The sequence below is a fragment of the Schistocerca cancellata genome, chromosome 12 (genome assembly GCF_023864275.1).
Source record: "Schistocerca cancellata isolate TAMUIC-IGC-003103 chromosome 12, iqSchCanc2.1, whole genome shotgun sequence".
In the NCBI taxonomy this organism is placed as follows: domain Eukaryota; kingdom Metazoa; phylum Arthropoda; class Insecta; order Orthoptera; family Acrididae; genus Schistocerca; species Schistocerca cancellata.
The window spans coordinates 104,007,207-104,023,392 of NC_064637.1; the positions used below are offsets into that span (position 1 = coordinate 104,007,207).

A 16,186-nucleotide genomic window follows, 5' to 3' on the forward strand; every position below is an offset into this window, starting at 1 on the left:
AGACAGAAGAATTCTGAATGTGTCATTTTGTATATGTATGAACCAAGTACGAGAAATAAATTAAGTAAAATGAACTTAAGGAGTCATGTAAACGGTGAACATTTTGCTGTTTTTTCCACAGAGAAGATATACAGTAATATTGTAAAACTGTGACTTGTTCCATATTGTAGTGAGAGTTTGTAATTTTGGTCCGTGGAACATAAAAAAAACTGCATAATCTGTCTTTTGTGTCACAAGGTGAAGGAGAGTATAATGGACAACAGAACCCTGCGCCTGAAGATTATTGTGTCAGTGCCGGTAGAGCCCGACCTGTCGCAGCTGTTCAGAACGTACAAGAACATACAGGCCAACTATATGACTGGTGAGCTGGCTTTCTGTTCTTAAAGTCTTCCCACTGATATATTTTGGCATTTTACAGAAATCTCTCAGTGTTAATGCCTTCTACAGCTAACACTGTTATCAGTTATAGTTATGACCTTAGATATCTGTGTGTGTGTGTGTGTGTGTGTGTGTGTGCTTATTTGAAACCTTTTGGCACATTAAAACTGTGTGCCAGATTGGGACTTGAACCTGGGACCTGCGCCTTTCATGGGCAAGTGCTGTACTGACTGACCTATCCAAGCATGATCTGGCTAATAGGTATAATCTTCCACGAAGTTTCAATAGTCAATTTGTCTAAAAATTTAAATTCAGTTGGGTTACAGATGACTTTCAGTGTTATCTATGTAGGTCTGTAGTTGATTAATGGATGTTTGCTGTTTTAACATACTGACTACATTCTCTTGTGTTTGTTGAGAAAAATTGCATAGGAAAACCAAAAGCTGGAAATGCAGTAGTCGAATAATGTTGAGCAAAAATAATGACAGTATAGTTTTTTCAGCTGTTGGAATGTACTGCTACTTCAACCTAATGATCGGAAGATGAAACTGGTAATTTCATATTTAATTTGTGTGTGATTGTGCTGGAAAATAGAGGTTGGAGGTAGATGTAATCCTCTTGTCTTAGAGTCTACAGGAAGGCCAAAAAATCATAGAAATAAAAATTTAAATGGTGTCATATTATCTCCAGAAAATGAATTTGTATGGACAAAATGACTGAAGAAATGTCATTGTGAAATTTTGATGTAAATGGAACACCCTGTCATCATCATTGACAGTGAAAACATTTTGGGGTTGTTGTTTTATGCATGCACTCTATGAAGACACTAGTGGGTGTGGTTGACAAGAGCTGCAGAATTGAAAGAAGTAGAATAACATTGGCCAGTTCTGATTACTGGCAGATGACAATATCCTTAGACATTTAAATCTAGGAAAGCCAAAGTGGTGTGCAGTTCTAACAATCGTAGGAATGTTATGTGTGACTGAGTTTTATTTATTAAGATGTCATTCGTATTATTCACAGTGCCGTATATACTGTATGTCTTTTCGCCATACGATGATCCGTGGTGGCTGGCAGCAATTGTTGCCAGTTTTTGACTGCATATTGCTAAGTCTTCTGGCAACACTGAAAATTATAGTCATCTCCTATACATGACAGCGACAGTGAGATGTTGCCGTAGAGATGTATGCAGGATCACATACGTGACGGTTGTGGCAGACGTGCAAGGCAGGCACAGCGAGCCAACTTTTACCTGGCATCGTTCTTCTTTCCCAAACAGACTGTAGCTTAAGTTGGTAATAACTAGAAAGCAATCAATGTCAATGAGTGCCACCTGATTTCTATTGATTCAGCTGCTGCTCTCAGCAGGTACAGAACATCATAAGAAGCAGTAACACACTAAGATTTTCCAAGATGCATGTTAACTGCAAAATATTGTTCATAAATTTGTAGATATTACCCAGAAAACTATATGTTTTTCTTGTTGTGCAGGGAAATAAGTTTGTACACAAACAATGAATTTAATAAATAATGTAAAAGTTCGTAAACAAAACTGGATGGACAGTTATTTTCTTTCTTATTCTTTAGCTGTATTGCTTAAGATGTATGGTAAATGGACATTATTACTTACCCCTGCAGTATTTTCCTTCTTCTGGCAGTTAAGAGCCAAAGAAGGTAGTACAGATGGCCTATGCATGTGCTCTTTACAGTAGTGTGTCGCAAAGCTTAATGTTCTCCCATCCTCTATGTCATGCTAGGTAGAAAACCCTGCACAAGGGCGGCTTCCAGATGTAAGTTTCACATTATTATGGGAAGTGAAGCTACTTTTATTGACTGCTGCACTATGTTTCAATGTGGCACATATACACAACACTATTTTTCAACAGTCACACAGTCTGTGTAAACATTAATCGGAATGTCCTACCGATAGTTCAGTTTCTGAATGACAGAAATTTGCTCCTTTGTTGTGAAGCCATTTGAGAGTTGCTGTGTAAACATCCTCATCTTTGGAAAATCTCTTCCCCTCTCTCTCTTGATGATCTTGCTGCTTGACACAGAGATGGAAATTGCAGAGTGCAATTCTGAACCTCCCTATTGGCAACACCTAGGGCTGTACAGCCTTGGAAAACTGTTAGCACCATTTCTCTTTGGCTGGATGTGACATTGCATTTTGTCCATATACCACCAGAATTTCACAGTGAATCTGTGTGCAGTTTAGATGTTTTGTCCATAAGAATCGTACTGTACCATTTGCTTCAACTTCACTGTGCCATTTCCCTCTCACCGTGTGATACTTATGTTATGTAAATAATAGATTTCAGCTTTCAGTCGTCCTTTTTAAGTTTTGTTGGCAGATCTAGATTTCAGCTAGAAACTAGCCATTCTAAATGCACTATCAGTTTTGATCAATGCATGTTGGTTGGGCTTCATCCACAGTTCATTGAACTGTGGATTAAGCCCAACCAGCAGGCATTACATGCATTGATCAAAACTGATAGTGCATTTAGAATGGCTAGTTTCTAGCTGAAATCTAGATCTGCCAGTAAAATTAAAAAAGGACGACTGATAGCTGAAATCTATTATTTACAAGTCAATGACAGTCACTGCGTGCAACAGCCTTCTGAATGGAAGGTAACCTGACTTACGTTATGCATACCACAGTGGAGTTTATGTGTAGGAACTAGGAACAGTACTCTCATTTGTGCTGTGTGGTGGTCTTCCTGTGAGATGACGTAAGTAACTTACTTTCTGAAGCCAGTACATAATACCCTTCAAGCATCAGTGTCATATAAAGTGGAGCTAGTCAGTAGATCTTATTAACTGGCAAACACACTGGAGCATCTGACTAGTGTTGTCCCTCTGTTTATCTACATTGCTCTCATGGGAGGCGAAGAGGAAACAGATTAGGTGACCATTTGATGAGAGACGGTGGACAGACAGACACTGTGTGTTCTCATACACTGATATGACAAAAATTGAGGAGTGGCAATAAGCACGTCTACAAATGATGGTAGTATCACGTACATGCAGTACTTTGGCAGAGCTGTCATTTGTACTCAGGTGATTCGTGTGAAAAGCTTTCCGACGTGATTATGGCTGCACGAGAGGAATTAACAGACTTTTAAGTGCAGAATGGTAGTTGGAGCTAGGTACAGGAACTATTCCATTTTGGAAATTGTGAAGGAATTCAATATTCAGAACTCCACAGTGTTAAGAGTGTGCCAAGAATGCTAAATTTCGTGCATTACTTCTCACACGGACTACGCAGCGGTGGTGACCTTCACTTAACGACAAAAAGCAGCGGCGTTTGTTTAGAACTGTCATTGCTAACAGACAAACAATACTTCGTGAAAAACCACAGAAATCAATGTGTGACACTCGGTGAATGTATCTGTTAGGACAGTGCGACAAAATCTGGCATAGTGGGCTACAGCAGCAAATGACTGAAGTGAATGCCTTCACTAGCAGCATGACATAATCTTCAGCACCACTCCTGGGCACGTGACCATATAAGTTGGACCCTACACGACTGGAAAACTACGGCCTAATCAGATGAGTCCTTATTTCTCTTGGTAAGAGCTGACGGTAGGGTTTGAGTGCAATGCAGGCCCCATGAAGCCATGGGTCCAAGTCGTCAACCAAGGCACTTTGCAAGTTGGTGGTGGTGCCATAGTGGTGTGGGCTGTGTTTACATGGAATGGACGGACACCTCTGGTCCAAGTGAACTGATCATTGAATGGGAATGGTTATGTTCAGCTCCTTGTAGACCATTTGCAGCCATTCATGGACTTCATTTTCCCAGAAAACTACGGAATTTTTATGGATGACAGTGTGCCGTGTCACTGGGTGACTGAAGAATGTTCTGAACAATTTGAGGGAATGATTTGGCCACCAGGATCACCTGTCGTGAACCCCCTTCGAACATTTATGGGACACAGTCGAGAGGTCAGTTCGTACACAAAATCCTCTGGCAACACTTCACAATTATAGACAGCTCAATGTTTCTGCAGGGGACTTCCAATGAATTGTTGAATCCATGTCACATTAAGTTGCTGCATTACCCTGGGCACAAGGAGGCGTGGAACAATGTTGGGAGGTATCCAATGACTTTTGTCACTGTAATCAGAAAATAAATACTGTGATAAAAATGAAGGTCAGATACGGGACTGTTTTTTGAAAAAGCAGATGACCAAAAAGCAGCAATATGTAGTTTTTAAGGGCAGTTACATGCCACTGACAAGGAAACATCTAAACCCGTGCAATTGTTTCATACAAGCCACAAAGAGTATTCTAATGATGAAAGGCCAAAAAAATAAGGGAGTCTTGCAATTCATAAAAGAGAACGTGTACATGAAAAATTCTGATGATAATTTTATGCAATCCTATTAAAAGTTTCTAATGTTGTGTGTGTGTGTGTGTGTGTGTGTGTGTGTGTGTGTGTGTGTGTGTGTGTCTGTCTGTCTCTGCGCGCACCCATGTCAGAGAGAGAGAGAGAATATTATGTTCTTTTGATGGGTTGTATATGACCTTACTGAATTTATTGATTTATGACTGTTTTAAATACAGTGATTTTTTAATTGATGAAGAATTATCTGCCAATATTCAATTTGTACAGAATGCATAAAGAACAGTAGAACTCATCTAGAACTACTATCCTGGACATAAAATGAAACACATAGTTTCATTTGGAAGGAGCAAAAAACAATATTTCATAATTTTATGAGGCCATCTATGTTTCTAAACTACGGTCCCGGAAGCTGGGCTGGGGCACAGTATCCGAAGCCATTTGCATGTTGCCTATCCAGTAGCTTCCAGGGGCTACAAAAACTTCATTTGCAATATTTCATGTAATTAATAACCAAATTTAACAATTTTAATCGTTGATTATGGCAAGTTATTAAGATGTGTAAGCTTGCGTTAAACATTTAACGCAGTATGACAAATATTACAGGAAAACGTCCGTTTGTCTCAAGGCAATGTAACTGCCAGTGAGCAAAAGCTCTTTATTCATCTAGTATTTGAGAATGAGAACACTTAGCGACTTCTAACTAACTTTACACGTAATTTCAAAACTTTTTCTCACTGGCATCTCACACAAAATGACGAAAGGAAAAATGTTTATCACTTACATTTCTGCTGTTTGTGCAGTAAAAGAGCAGCATCAGGTACAGCATTTTAATTTATTAGTCCTTACCTAACAACTCCATTAGCAACAGTTTGCTTACAGTGTCTGCATACATCACTGAATGTAGCTCAAAAATTGCGTCGTTGTACTACACATGATTCTGGAGATGCTGACATCATAAACATTGAGTTGCTTGAGAAAGTACCTTTCACTTAAAATGGAGTACAAATTTCCCAGAACTTGGCACGTTCCAACAAAGTGATTAAAGGCAACTATTTTACTCATTAACTCAGTGTAAAGAAATCACAAATTTGAAGCTGTTTTTGCGTGGAAGTTTGATTCTTTAAAGAATCAAGGGGGTTATTGGTGGTGACTATTTGTCATGCTGCAAAAGCATTATCAGTGTGTTTACACCATCAAAATGAATGTTAAGTTGTATAGATTTGTCTCACGCTACACGTATTGTTCGAGGAAGCGACACTACAAAAATATGATTTGCAATATTTCACGTAATTATTGACTGTGATGCTACCCTGGGATGGCAGAGGCTGGCTGTTTGAAATTCCCTCTCTCACTAATCAGCTGGATCAATTTCAAGGATCCATTTGGAAGGGTGCAAAAGCTCCACTTCCAGAAATACCACTGTGTCTCCAGCACTAATATAAACTGTTTATGTTGCAGTGGGACAGGCAGCTCAGAGGCTGAGCATCTCACCACACCTGTTATCACGCATCACAGGCACCGTCTACGTCATCAAGCAGGCTGGGGCGTCCTCGTCCGCCAAGCTGAACCTCGGCCTCAATCTAAAGTTCAACAAGAGGAACGAGGAGGTGAGAGACAGTTACAGCTCAAACTCATTTTTGTATCAGTCAAACTCCTCTCCTCCCTTTGTTATGCAGTTGAGGTCACTGCAGCAGTTTTATGTATTACATGAATTGCTGATGCCTATTTTTCTCTTATGTTCATCACTATCATTTCAACTGGATGTGTCTGTGCAAATGATTCATTTGGCTGGTCACAACCTTTGCTCCGCACATTTTTGTTTTATTTTATACTAACTTTTTGCATGCCCATATGCCTGCAGTCGATGGTGTTACTGATATTCTGTTTCATTTCTTCACAATAGTCTCACTTTTTCTTTTTTTTTACTGTCAGATCTGTCCAATAGACTCCACTTCATTTGAGGCATATTTACAACAGTAACTGATTGTCATATCTAGAAAAATCTGTCACTCACAGCTGCCTGATTCTCCACTAGTTTATAGCGTGCCCCTCCAGAGATGACATAAACTATATCTGTGGCTCTCTTCCACGTGCCAGGATCTGTACCCTCAAAACACACTGCCAAAATTATTGGCTCTTTTCAGTCTCGTGCTCAGACATGGTTGACATGTCGAATAACTCACATAAGATACAAATTACCCACACAGTATTTCCCTACAAGTAATTATACAAGTAATGAGCCATGTCGGTAGGGGCAGATTGCTACTCATCTTAAAGAAGATGTGTCAAGTTGCAGACAGGCCTGAAATGCTGGAGATGGTGGTTGTGTGCGCCTGAGGTGTGCTTGCTTGTGTTTGTGAATGGTGTTTGTTTGTTTTACTGATGAAGACTATGGCCGAAAGCTTTATGTAAGTTTCTTTTGATTGTGCCTGTCTGCAACTTCATGTGTCTTCTTTACGTTAAGTAGCAATCTGTCTTTTCCTACATTGTTGACGTCCCACCTGGAGTTTCCATTGTTTGATACAAGTAATGAACCATGTGCAAACAAAATTTGGTTGAAATTGACCCAGACATTCATGCATTAAGCTTTTAAGTTTGCCCTTTTCACCCACACCTATGGAAGGTAGTGGTTCTCAGCCATGTTGTACAGCTTCCTGCTACCGACTGAATCTGCTTGGAACAAGAGCCTCTCCAGCTTCTCCAATCTTCCAATAACCTTGCCATAGTTGCTTCACTCATCTAGCTGCTGTCTTTCTACCCTTTTGCCACTTGTCCCCTGTCCTTCCCCTCAGTCTCTTGCCTCCCATATCCATCTTGGGCTCCTTCTGAGGTGCCTTCGACATTGCAGACTATGTTTACATGCCTGTACCATTTTAATTTTATATCCTCAGTCTTCTCTTGTAGGGATTCCTCTTGTGTTATCTCCCTAACACTTTAAATTCTCCAGTTTTCCATTTTTGTTCTAACTGTCTGACATCTGAAGAATGTCATTTAACTTTGTTTTTTCTCGATCCTTCCTGACTCATGTTTGTTCAGTGTATAGAATTAGTATACAGTATGTAACAGAGCAAAACAGAACTGAGAAAACTAGTGAACAGGTACAGGAAAAGGTTTTTTTTTGTGCAAAGTTTTGTTGTTATTTTTTGCCTGATTTTGGTGTTACTTCTTGATGAATTATTTTTGAAATACGTTCTGTATTTTTGTCATATTTCATTGTTTTTGTAAGTCATATTGAAAATGAACATACACCTGTCAATTATTTATTGACAGCACACGTCTCATTTATTTCCGTTTATTTGCTTTAATATAAAAATATTAAAATCAACCCACTAAGGAAGAAATGACTCTTCATCCAAACAATCTTGAAAACTCTTCATCCAATTAATGTTGAAAGTTTTTCAAAAGAAAACATTCTCATAATCTGGAAACAATATGCTGTCACATTAATACTAGGTGTTCTATTTATCTTGCTACCTATCCCCCTCCAGACATCTTTTTTTTTCCAGGAGGAGGATGGGGAAAAATGCACATAACAAAATTGCCTTTGACTCTACTATAAAAGCACACAGTGAATGTACTTAAAGTAACTTGTCCACTGGTTAGAGCTGACAGTAATCAAGTGGAAATGATGAGTTTTTAATCAAGGATCACCTTTGCTGCTGTACACAACACATTACTTAAAAGTACTACAATACTGTACTACATGTCAGACCTTGAAGAAGAGTATGCCTGCCCTCAGTCCAACATCAGGCCACTGTCACCCAAATGCTCCACAAATCTGGATACTGTACATTTCAACTGGCCAGCCAAATGGGAACCCATAATGAAACCCATACAAAACTTTGTCAGTTGCTGATAATGCTCTGTCTCACTCGAGTGCTCAGCATCTCGATGCCCTTCACAGTGATCACTCAACATCTGATGCTATTCGTGCTCCATAAATACCTACCAGGCCTGCTAACAACATTAATGTACTCTAATTGACTTTCTGTCTCAGATAATTCTAATCATTCACATTACTGCTTTTGGTGAGTACATTGATATTTGACCAAATGCTTCACTTTTTTTGTCATGCAGTGTAATATGTTTGATGTATCACCTTCTTACTTTTCAGGAAAACTTCTGTATTCCATTTCATTTCCCTCACATCGCTCAGACAGCTGTTGGCTTGCATTGAACATTCACTTATCATTGTCATTTCTTCCATTTTCCTGTGTTACACTGCCCAAGTACTTGAAACTTTCCACCTTTTACAGCTGCTCTCCACCCAGTATCCTTTTTTCCTGTTGTGAGTGCCAGCACACACTTCTTTGCTTTAAATTTTAAGATCTACTCACTCACAGTTTTTAACCAAACATTTAATTACTTTTGTACTTCCTCCTCGTCATTCCCTCATATGATTACACACTTTCTGCATTCATATCCTGAAACCTGTGTCGCATTGTCGACACCAGCCTGTCGTAATGGTCTCACTTGAGTGTTTTGTGTGGCAATTTCTCACCTACCCAGACGACACCAGTTTTGTGCATTCAGTTTCTTCCAACACAGAACTATTACAAAATCTTAAACATGGGTGCGATTCAGCAACTGTATAAATTTGAAGAGGTTGAAAAAAATCAGCCAACCAGTTGCAAACCAAAGGTTTATTTAGCCCTTAACTTAGGTTTTGATATTTATAAAATACTTATGTTATGCAAATATTTTATTCTTTGGATTCCTGTTATAATTTAATGTATACAAGAGCTTTTACCATTGGAAAATACAATTATGCATTTATTCTGACATATGCTGAGTGTAATCTGGTTGTTGTCTTAAATCACGGCATTGTGATGTTTCTGGTTTTTATGTCAGTTTTATATATGACAAGAGCCACTCAGCTTCAGCTAGTGTAATTTACCGCTATGCGATGTAACAAGGCCCACTCCTTCTGAAGAAGATATTTTTATAAATGTCGAAAGCTAGCTCAAGGGCTAAACAAGCCTGTGGTTTTCCAACCTCTTCACATAACTATTATTTCATTTTGCCTTCTTGTGCCTTCAGTTGCTTTAACCTTTCACCAAATCATCCCCCATTATTGCTTCTATTGGTCCTTTCCAGTTACCCAATACACTCGTACACAGTTAATTCCCACTGACTTTCACTAACCCCTCCCATCCTGTGCCTCCCTCTCCCCAGCAAAGGTCCCTACTTGTCCCATTTTGATTAAAGCATTGGAAGATAACTTTTTCCATCGTCCTTTCTCTGTGCCTATCTGCTTATCACTTCCTCTCTGTGTCCGCCCCCCTTTGGAAACAGTTATGACATAAAATGTTTGAGAATAATTCTATTTATTAATTTCAAATTTTCTCAACTCCAGGTTCCCGGCTACACACGGAAAGAAGGTACGACCTGGTTGTACAGTCAACGTGCAGTGGATGTTGTGGCAGCATACGTGAGGGAGTTTCCGGATTTGTTTCAGTACCTCACGTCAAATGTTGGCAATGACTGCTTTGTCGCTAGTGATGTCTTCCCTGGGAAAGAGTAAGATAAAATCAGTGATACTTTCTAGCATTAAGTTTTGGTGTAACAGCTGCCTCTTTTATTTATACTTGCTGGTATTAAGAGAAGTAGATGCCTCAAAAAATTTAAAGCAAAGAAATAAATGGTCAAGAATATCTCATCTTTTGTATAATAACATAGAAATAATTAAAAACTAAAAGAAATATGTAGTAATGTTTTTTAGGGAGGAGAAACAAAAACTTTGAGGTTTGCTTATGACATTGTAATTCTCTAATAGACAGCAAAGGAACTGGAAGAGCAGTTGAACGGAATGGATAGTTTCTTGAAAGGAGGATAAAAGATGAACATAAACAAAAGCAAAATGAGGATAATGAAATGTAGTCGAATTAAATAAGGTGATGCTGAGGGAATTAGATTGGGAAATGAGACAATAAAAAGAATAGGTGAGTTCCGCTATTTGAGCCGCAGAGTAACTGCTGATGGCTGAATTAGAGGGGATGTAAAACGTAGATCGGAAATGGCAAGAAAAGCATTCCTGAAGAAGAGAAATATGTTAAGATCAAATACAGATTTAAGTGTTAGGCAGTCTTTTCTGAAGGTATTTGTCTGTAGTGTAGTTCTGTATGTATCCAAAACACAGATGATAAGCAGTTCAGACAAGAAGAAAAATATAAGCTTTTGAAAGGTCACATAATTAATGTTGTTGTTGTAATCTTCAATCCAGAGACTGGTTTGATGCAGATCTCCATGCTACTCTATTCTGTGCAAGCTTCTTCATTTCCAAGTAACTGCTGTAATTTACATCCTTTTAAATCTGCTTGGTGTATTCATCTCTTGGTCTCCCTCTACGATTTTTACCCTCCATGCTGCCCTCCAATACTAAATTGGTGATCCCTTGATGCCTCAGAACATGTTCTACCAACCGATACCTTCTTCTGGTCAAGTTGTGCCACAAACTTCTCTTTTCCCCAATCCTATTCAATACTTCCTCATTAGTTATGTGATCTACCCATCTAATCTTCAGCATTCTTCTGTAGCACCACATTTCGAAAGCTTCTATTCTCTTCTTGTCCAAACTTTTTATCGTCCATGTTTCACTTCCATACATGGCTACACTCCTTACAAATACTTTCAGAAATGACTTCTTGATACTTAAATCTATACTCGATGTTAACAAATTTCTCATAAACGCTTTCCTTGCCATTGCCAGTCTACATTTTATATCCTCTGTACTTCGACCTTCATCAGTTATTTTGCTTCCCAAATAGCAAAACTCATTTTCTACTTTAATTGTGTCATCGTGGTTATCATTATATGTGCCATGGCTAGTTTAAAGGGTGGCTGGACACCCTATCTGGTGCCACCCCATGAAACCCCTCCCCCTTTTCCCCTCTGGGACGGAATATGTGTATCCCAACTGTCTGTGTATAGTGCTATTTGTGTGTGTGTGTCAGCAAAAGTTTTGTTTGCGAAATGTGTAACTGAGGCAGTACTCGAGTACCAGCCCAGTATTCAACTACACTCCTGGAAATGGAAAAAAGAACACATTGACACCGGTGTGTCAGACCCACCATACTTGCTCCGGACACTGTGAGAGGGCTGTACAAGCAATGATCACACGCACGGCACAGCGGACACACCAGGAACCGCGGTGTTGGCCGTCGAATGGCGCTAGCTGTGCAGCATTTGTGCACCGCCGCCGTCAGTGTCAGCCAATTTGCCGTGGCATACGGAGCTCCATCGCAGTCTTTAACACTGGTAGCATGCCGCGACAGCGTGGACGTGAACCGTATGTGCAGTTGACGGACTTTGAGCGAGGGCGTATAGTGGGCATGCGGGAGGCCGGGTGGACGTACCGCCGAATTGCTCAACACGTGGGGCGTGAGGTCTCCACAGTACATCGATGTTGTCGCCAGTGGTCGGCGGAAGGTGCACGTGCCCGTCGACCTGGGACCGGACCGCAGCGACGCACGGATGCACGCCAAGACCGTAGGATCCTACGCAGTGCCGTAGGGGACCGCACCGCCACTTCCCAGCAAATTACGGACACTGTTGCTCCTGGGGTATCGGCGAGGACCATTCGCAACCGTCTCCATGAAGCTGGGCTACGGTCCCGCACACCGTTAGGCCGCCTTCCGCTCACGCCCCAACATCGTGCAGCCCGCCTCCAGTGGTGTCGCGGCAGGCGTGAATGGAGGGACGAATGGAGACGTGTCGTCTTCAGCGATGAGAGTCGCTTCTGCCTTGGTGCCAATGATGGTCGTATGCGTGTTTGGCGCCGTGCAGGTGAGCGCCACAATCAGGACTGCATACGGCCGAGGCACACAGGGCCAACACCCGGCATCATGGTGTGGGGAGCGATCTCCTACACTGGCCGTACACCACTGGTGATCGTCGACGGGACACTGAATAGTGCACGGTACATCCAAACCGTCATCGAACCCATCGTTCTACCATTCCTAGACCGGCAAGGGAACTTGCTGTTCCAACAGGACAATGCACGTCCGCATGTATCCCGTGCCACCCAACGTGCTCTAGAAGGTGTAAGTCAACTACCCTGGCCAGCAAGATCTCCGGATCTGTCCCCCATTGAGCATGTTTGGGACTGGATGAAGCGTCGTCTCACGCGGTCTGCACGTCCAGCACGAACGCTGGTCCAACTGAGGCGCCAGGTGGAAATGGCATGGCAAGCCGTTCCACAGGACTACATCCAGCATCTCTACGATCGTCTCCATGGGAGAATAGCAGCCTGCATTGCTGCAAAAGGTGGATATACACTGTACTAGTGCATGCTCTGTTGCCTGTGTCTATGTGCCTGTGGTTCTGTCAGTGTGATCATGTGATGTATCTGACCCCAGGAATGTGTCAATAAAGTTTCCCCTTCCTGGGACAATGAATTAACGGTGTTCTTATTTCAATTTCCAGGAGTGTAGTTGGATGTGGAAAACCGCCTAAAAACCACATACAGGCTGGCCAACTTACCAACCCTCATTTTTAATCTGCCCAGCAGATTCAGTCTGGGACCACTGCACTTCCCCATCCTGCCCTTCCTGGAAGTGGCACTTGAACATGCACGACTATGCAGGCAGCTTCTAAAGCAACTACAAAGTAAAGTAAGAGGAAGAACACAGTAAAGCCAAATGGGGATTTGTGTTATTAAAGCAGCATGTAGGTGTTGGCACTTAAATTGTTCTAACTGTATGAAGTTGCAGAATGATATTTGGTTTTAAAATTAATACAAATTTTGCCCAAGCAGCTGTTTCCAACACTCATGCAAATCCACAGAGTGAGAGGTGCCTTCTAGTATTGATTTGCTTGAACTTGAACTGTTTGTGACAGGGTGGTATTTTTTTTCCACCACCTATGTTTTATCTCCTTATTTGGCTCTCAAATCATTTGTTAATGCGTATTATTTTTGTCTTCAATTTACACATAAATTATGGCTTAATACCACACCATGTTTTATTATTGTAACATATTTCCCTTTAGCTGCTTCTATATTACCTAGATTTCATTCATACAAACTTATTAACAAAAGAAAAATCCATTGACAACACTTTCTAAGGAAGTAGTTGACATTGACTAACACTCACAGGAATACTGGAATATAACGGGCAGATAAGTTACATCTTGATATTGTATGAAGCTGCCTTCCTGAACTTTCATCAAAGAACAAGAATAAGTGAGTCAGCTCTGAAATATGCCTCTTGTTAGCAGATTTTTAGCCTCATGGAGTATAAAAAGGCAAATCCACATCAGTAAACCAAAGTAAGATATGCTTAATGTTTTCGTACATGCAGCACTAGCCCAGAAAATGTTTGCCCAGTTCCATCATATTCCAGGGGGAGAGGTATTAATGTGTTAGTTTGATGTATATGCATGTTGGCATCAAGTCAGTCTACTAAAGAAACAAGAAAATTAAAGATGTGCTAGGCTCCATGAAGGATGCACTGACAAGCTGCACATGCATGGAGTCTGTGAAGTTAGCTGTGAGTGCAGAATAGTACATACTGGTGAGGCAGGAAGTCATGTTAACACATACCCAACGCTATATGGTCAGCATATAGGATTCCGACAACACAAGAAGTCAGTCGTGGCAGAACACGGCACTGATTCAAGCAAAACTACTCAGATCCAGGAAGCTTGCATAGTAACCATGCAGCCTCTTATTTGCTAGAGAAAGATAAATAGTGGAAATTTAAAATTTGATGCATCCTGCCTACAAGAACTGCAATGATAAATATAAGTTGCCATCATTTCTGCAGCCTGTAGTAGTCAGCCTATGGATTGATGGCACTCAGAGACTGTCCTGTCTAGTGCTGCAGTAACCATAGCATCCAAAAACACACGACCCACTGAGTTGTCTCGGCTACCACTGAACACCTTGGGACGAAAATGCCAAGTCATTGAACTTACTTGCCCTTCATTTGCCAATGCCAGCCAACAGAAATTAAAATAAAGCTGCTACCACTAAAACATGTGAACAGAGGTAGTTGAAAGTTGCATGAATAGAAAAACAATGGGTAGAGTACAAACAACAGAGGATGGGATAGGAAGAAGTAATGAGGAGTGTTACAAAAATATACAGAAAGAAAAACATCTTTGGGCACCTCTACTGAATAAGTGACACTAGGCTAAGAAACAAACATTGCTGTACTTCTTGAAAAAAGGAGTAAAAGATAACATGGATTGCAAAAATAAGACAAGAAATAGAATAAAATAAAATCAGAGAATAGGTAACAACTAAAAGAATAAAATACTAAATTGAGAAAGTTTTTGAACCAGAAAAAATAATAAAACTGCAACAACATACGCAGAAGAAAGGAATAGACAACATCAGGGGGAGATGAACTACTGTATAAATAGGAGACTCCAAAGAATTAAGAGTAACTGAAGTTATTACATCTGTTGGTCATCGTGGATGTATGTGTATGTAGTTCAGTAATAGCCCTGGCAAACTAACACTGTGAGCAGGATTAAATTAGACTATGTACAAACAATGGCAGCACAATATGGAATGCATTTTTCTGCAAAGAAAAGTGAAATAATTGTCACAACAAGGAAGACGAATAGGCCAAATGTGGATATAACTTGTGGAGGGGAAAAACTACAAGTGGTAGAGAACTTCAAGTACCTGGGAAGCGTGATTGAAAGTAAGGGGGGAAACGCAATGGAAATAAATGAAAGGTGCAGAAAAGCAGGGCAGTTCTACAAATGCATTAGGGGGCTTATTTGGAGCAAGGAGGTGCCACAGAAATCCAAGGGAATTATATACCAAACCTACTTTGTCCCCATATTGACATACGGAAGTGAGACATGGGTAATGCACAATAGCGACAAAAGTAGAATACAGGCTAGCGAAATGAAGTTCCAGAGGAGCAGGTTGGGTGCAACAAGACGAGACAGATTGCGAAATGTGTATGTGAGGGAGAGACTAAAGGAGGAACCAGTACAGGACAGGATAGAAAAATCAAGACTGCAGTGGTATGGACACATGAAGAGAATGGATGAGGGAAGAATTCCAAAGAGGATGTTTGATCTGCAACTGGAGGGGAAGAGGCCCAGAGGAAGACCAAGAGATAGATGGGTGAAGGGAGTGAAGGAATGTGTGACGAGAAGAGGAGAGAACTGGACGAAGGTGGAAGAGGGGGAATGGTGGAAAGACAGAACACGATGGAGAGGCTTGTGTTCCCGACAGACCCAGCCAGTGGCTGGAAACTGTCCAAGATGATGATGATGACAATATGAATACAGCAGTGGCCCAATCATAATTATAGCACCCTGAAGAAGGTGCTAGCAACAGTGGCTGAAACACTGGTCTGAAAGGCAACACTACAAAGCTGTCACATATCTGGAAACATTTTAGTGGAGATAACAGTGGCTACAGAAGCCTGCACTTGCTGTGCTGCCAGACAGTGGCGTGTGTCATCTGCAATTCTTGTCTGTCTTATCTTTAGTCAT

At 40.8% G+C, this 16,186-nt stretch overlaps 1 protein-coding gene across 1 annotated transcript in view; it reads left to right on the forward strand.

The window, feature by feature from the left end:
- The window catches only part of LOC126109592 (5'-3' exoribonuclease 1), a 196,917-nt gene that overhangs the window by 103,698 nt on the left and 77,033 nt on the right, over positions 1-16,186 (forward strand). The window contains exons 19-21 of the mRNA XM_049914630.1: positions 238-361; positions 6,185-6,333; positions 10,083-10,246. Coding sequence (XP_049770587.1) covers positions 238-361; positions 6,185-6,333; positions 10,083-10,246 — 437 coding nt within the window. The remainder of the gene's footprint in view (positions 1-237; positions 362-6,184; positions 6,334-10,082; positions 10,247-16,186) is intronic.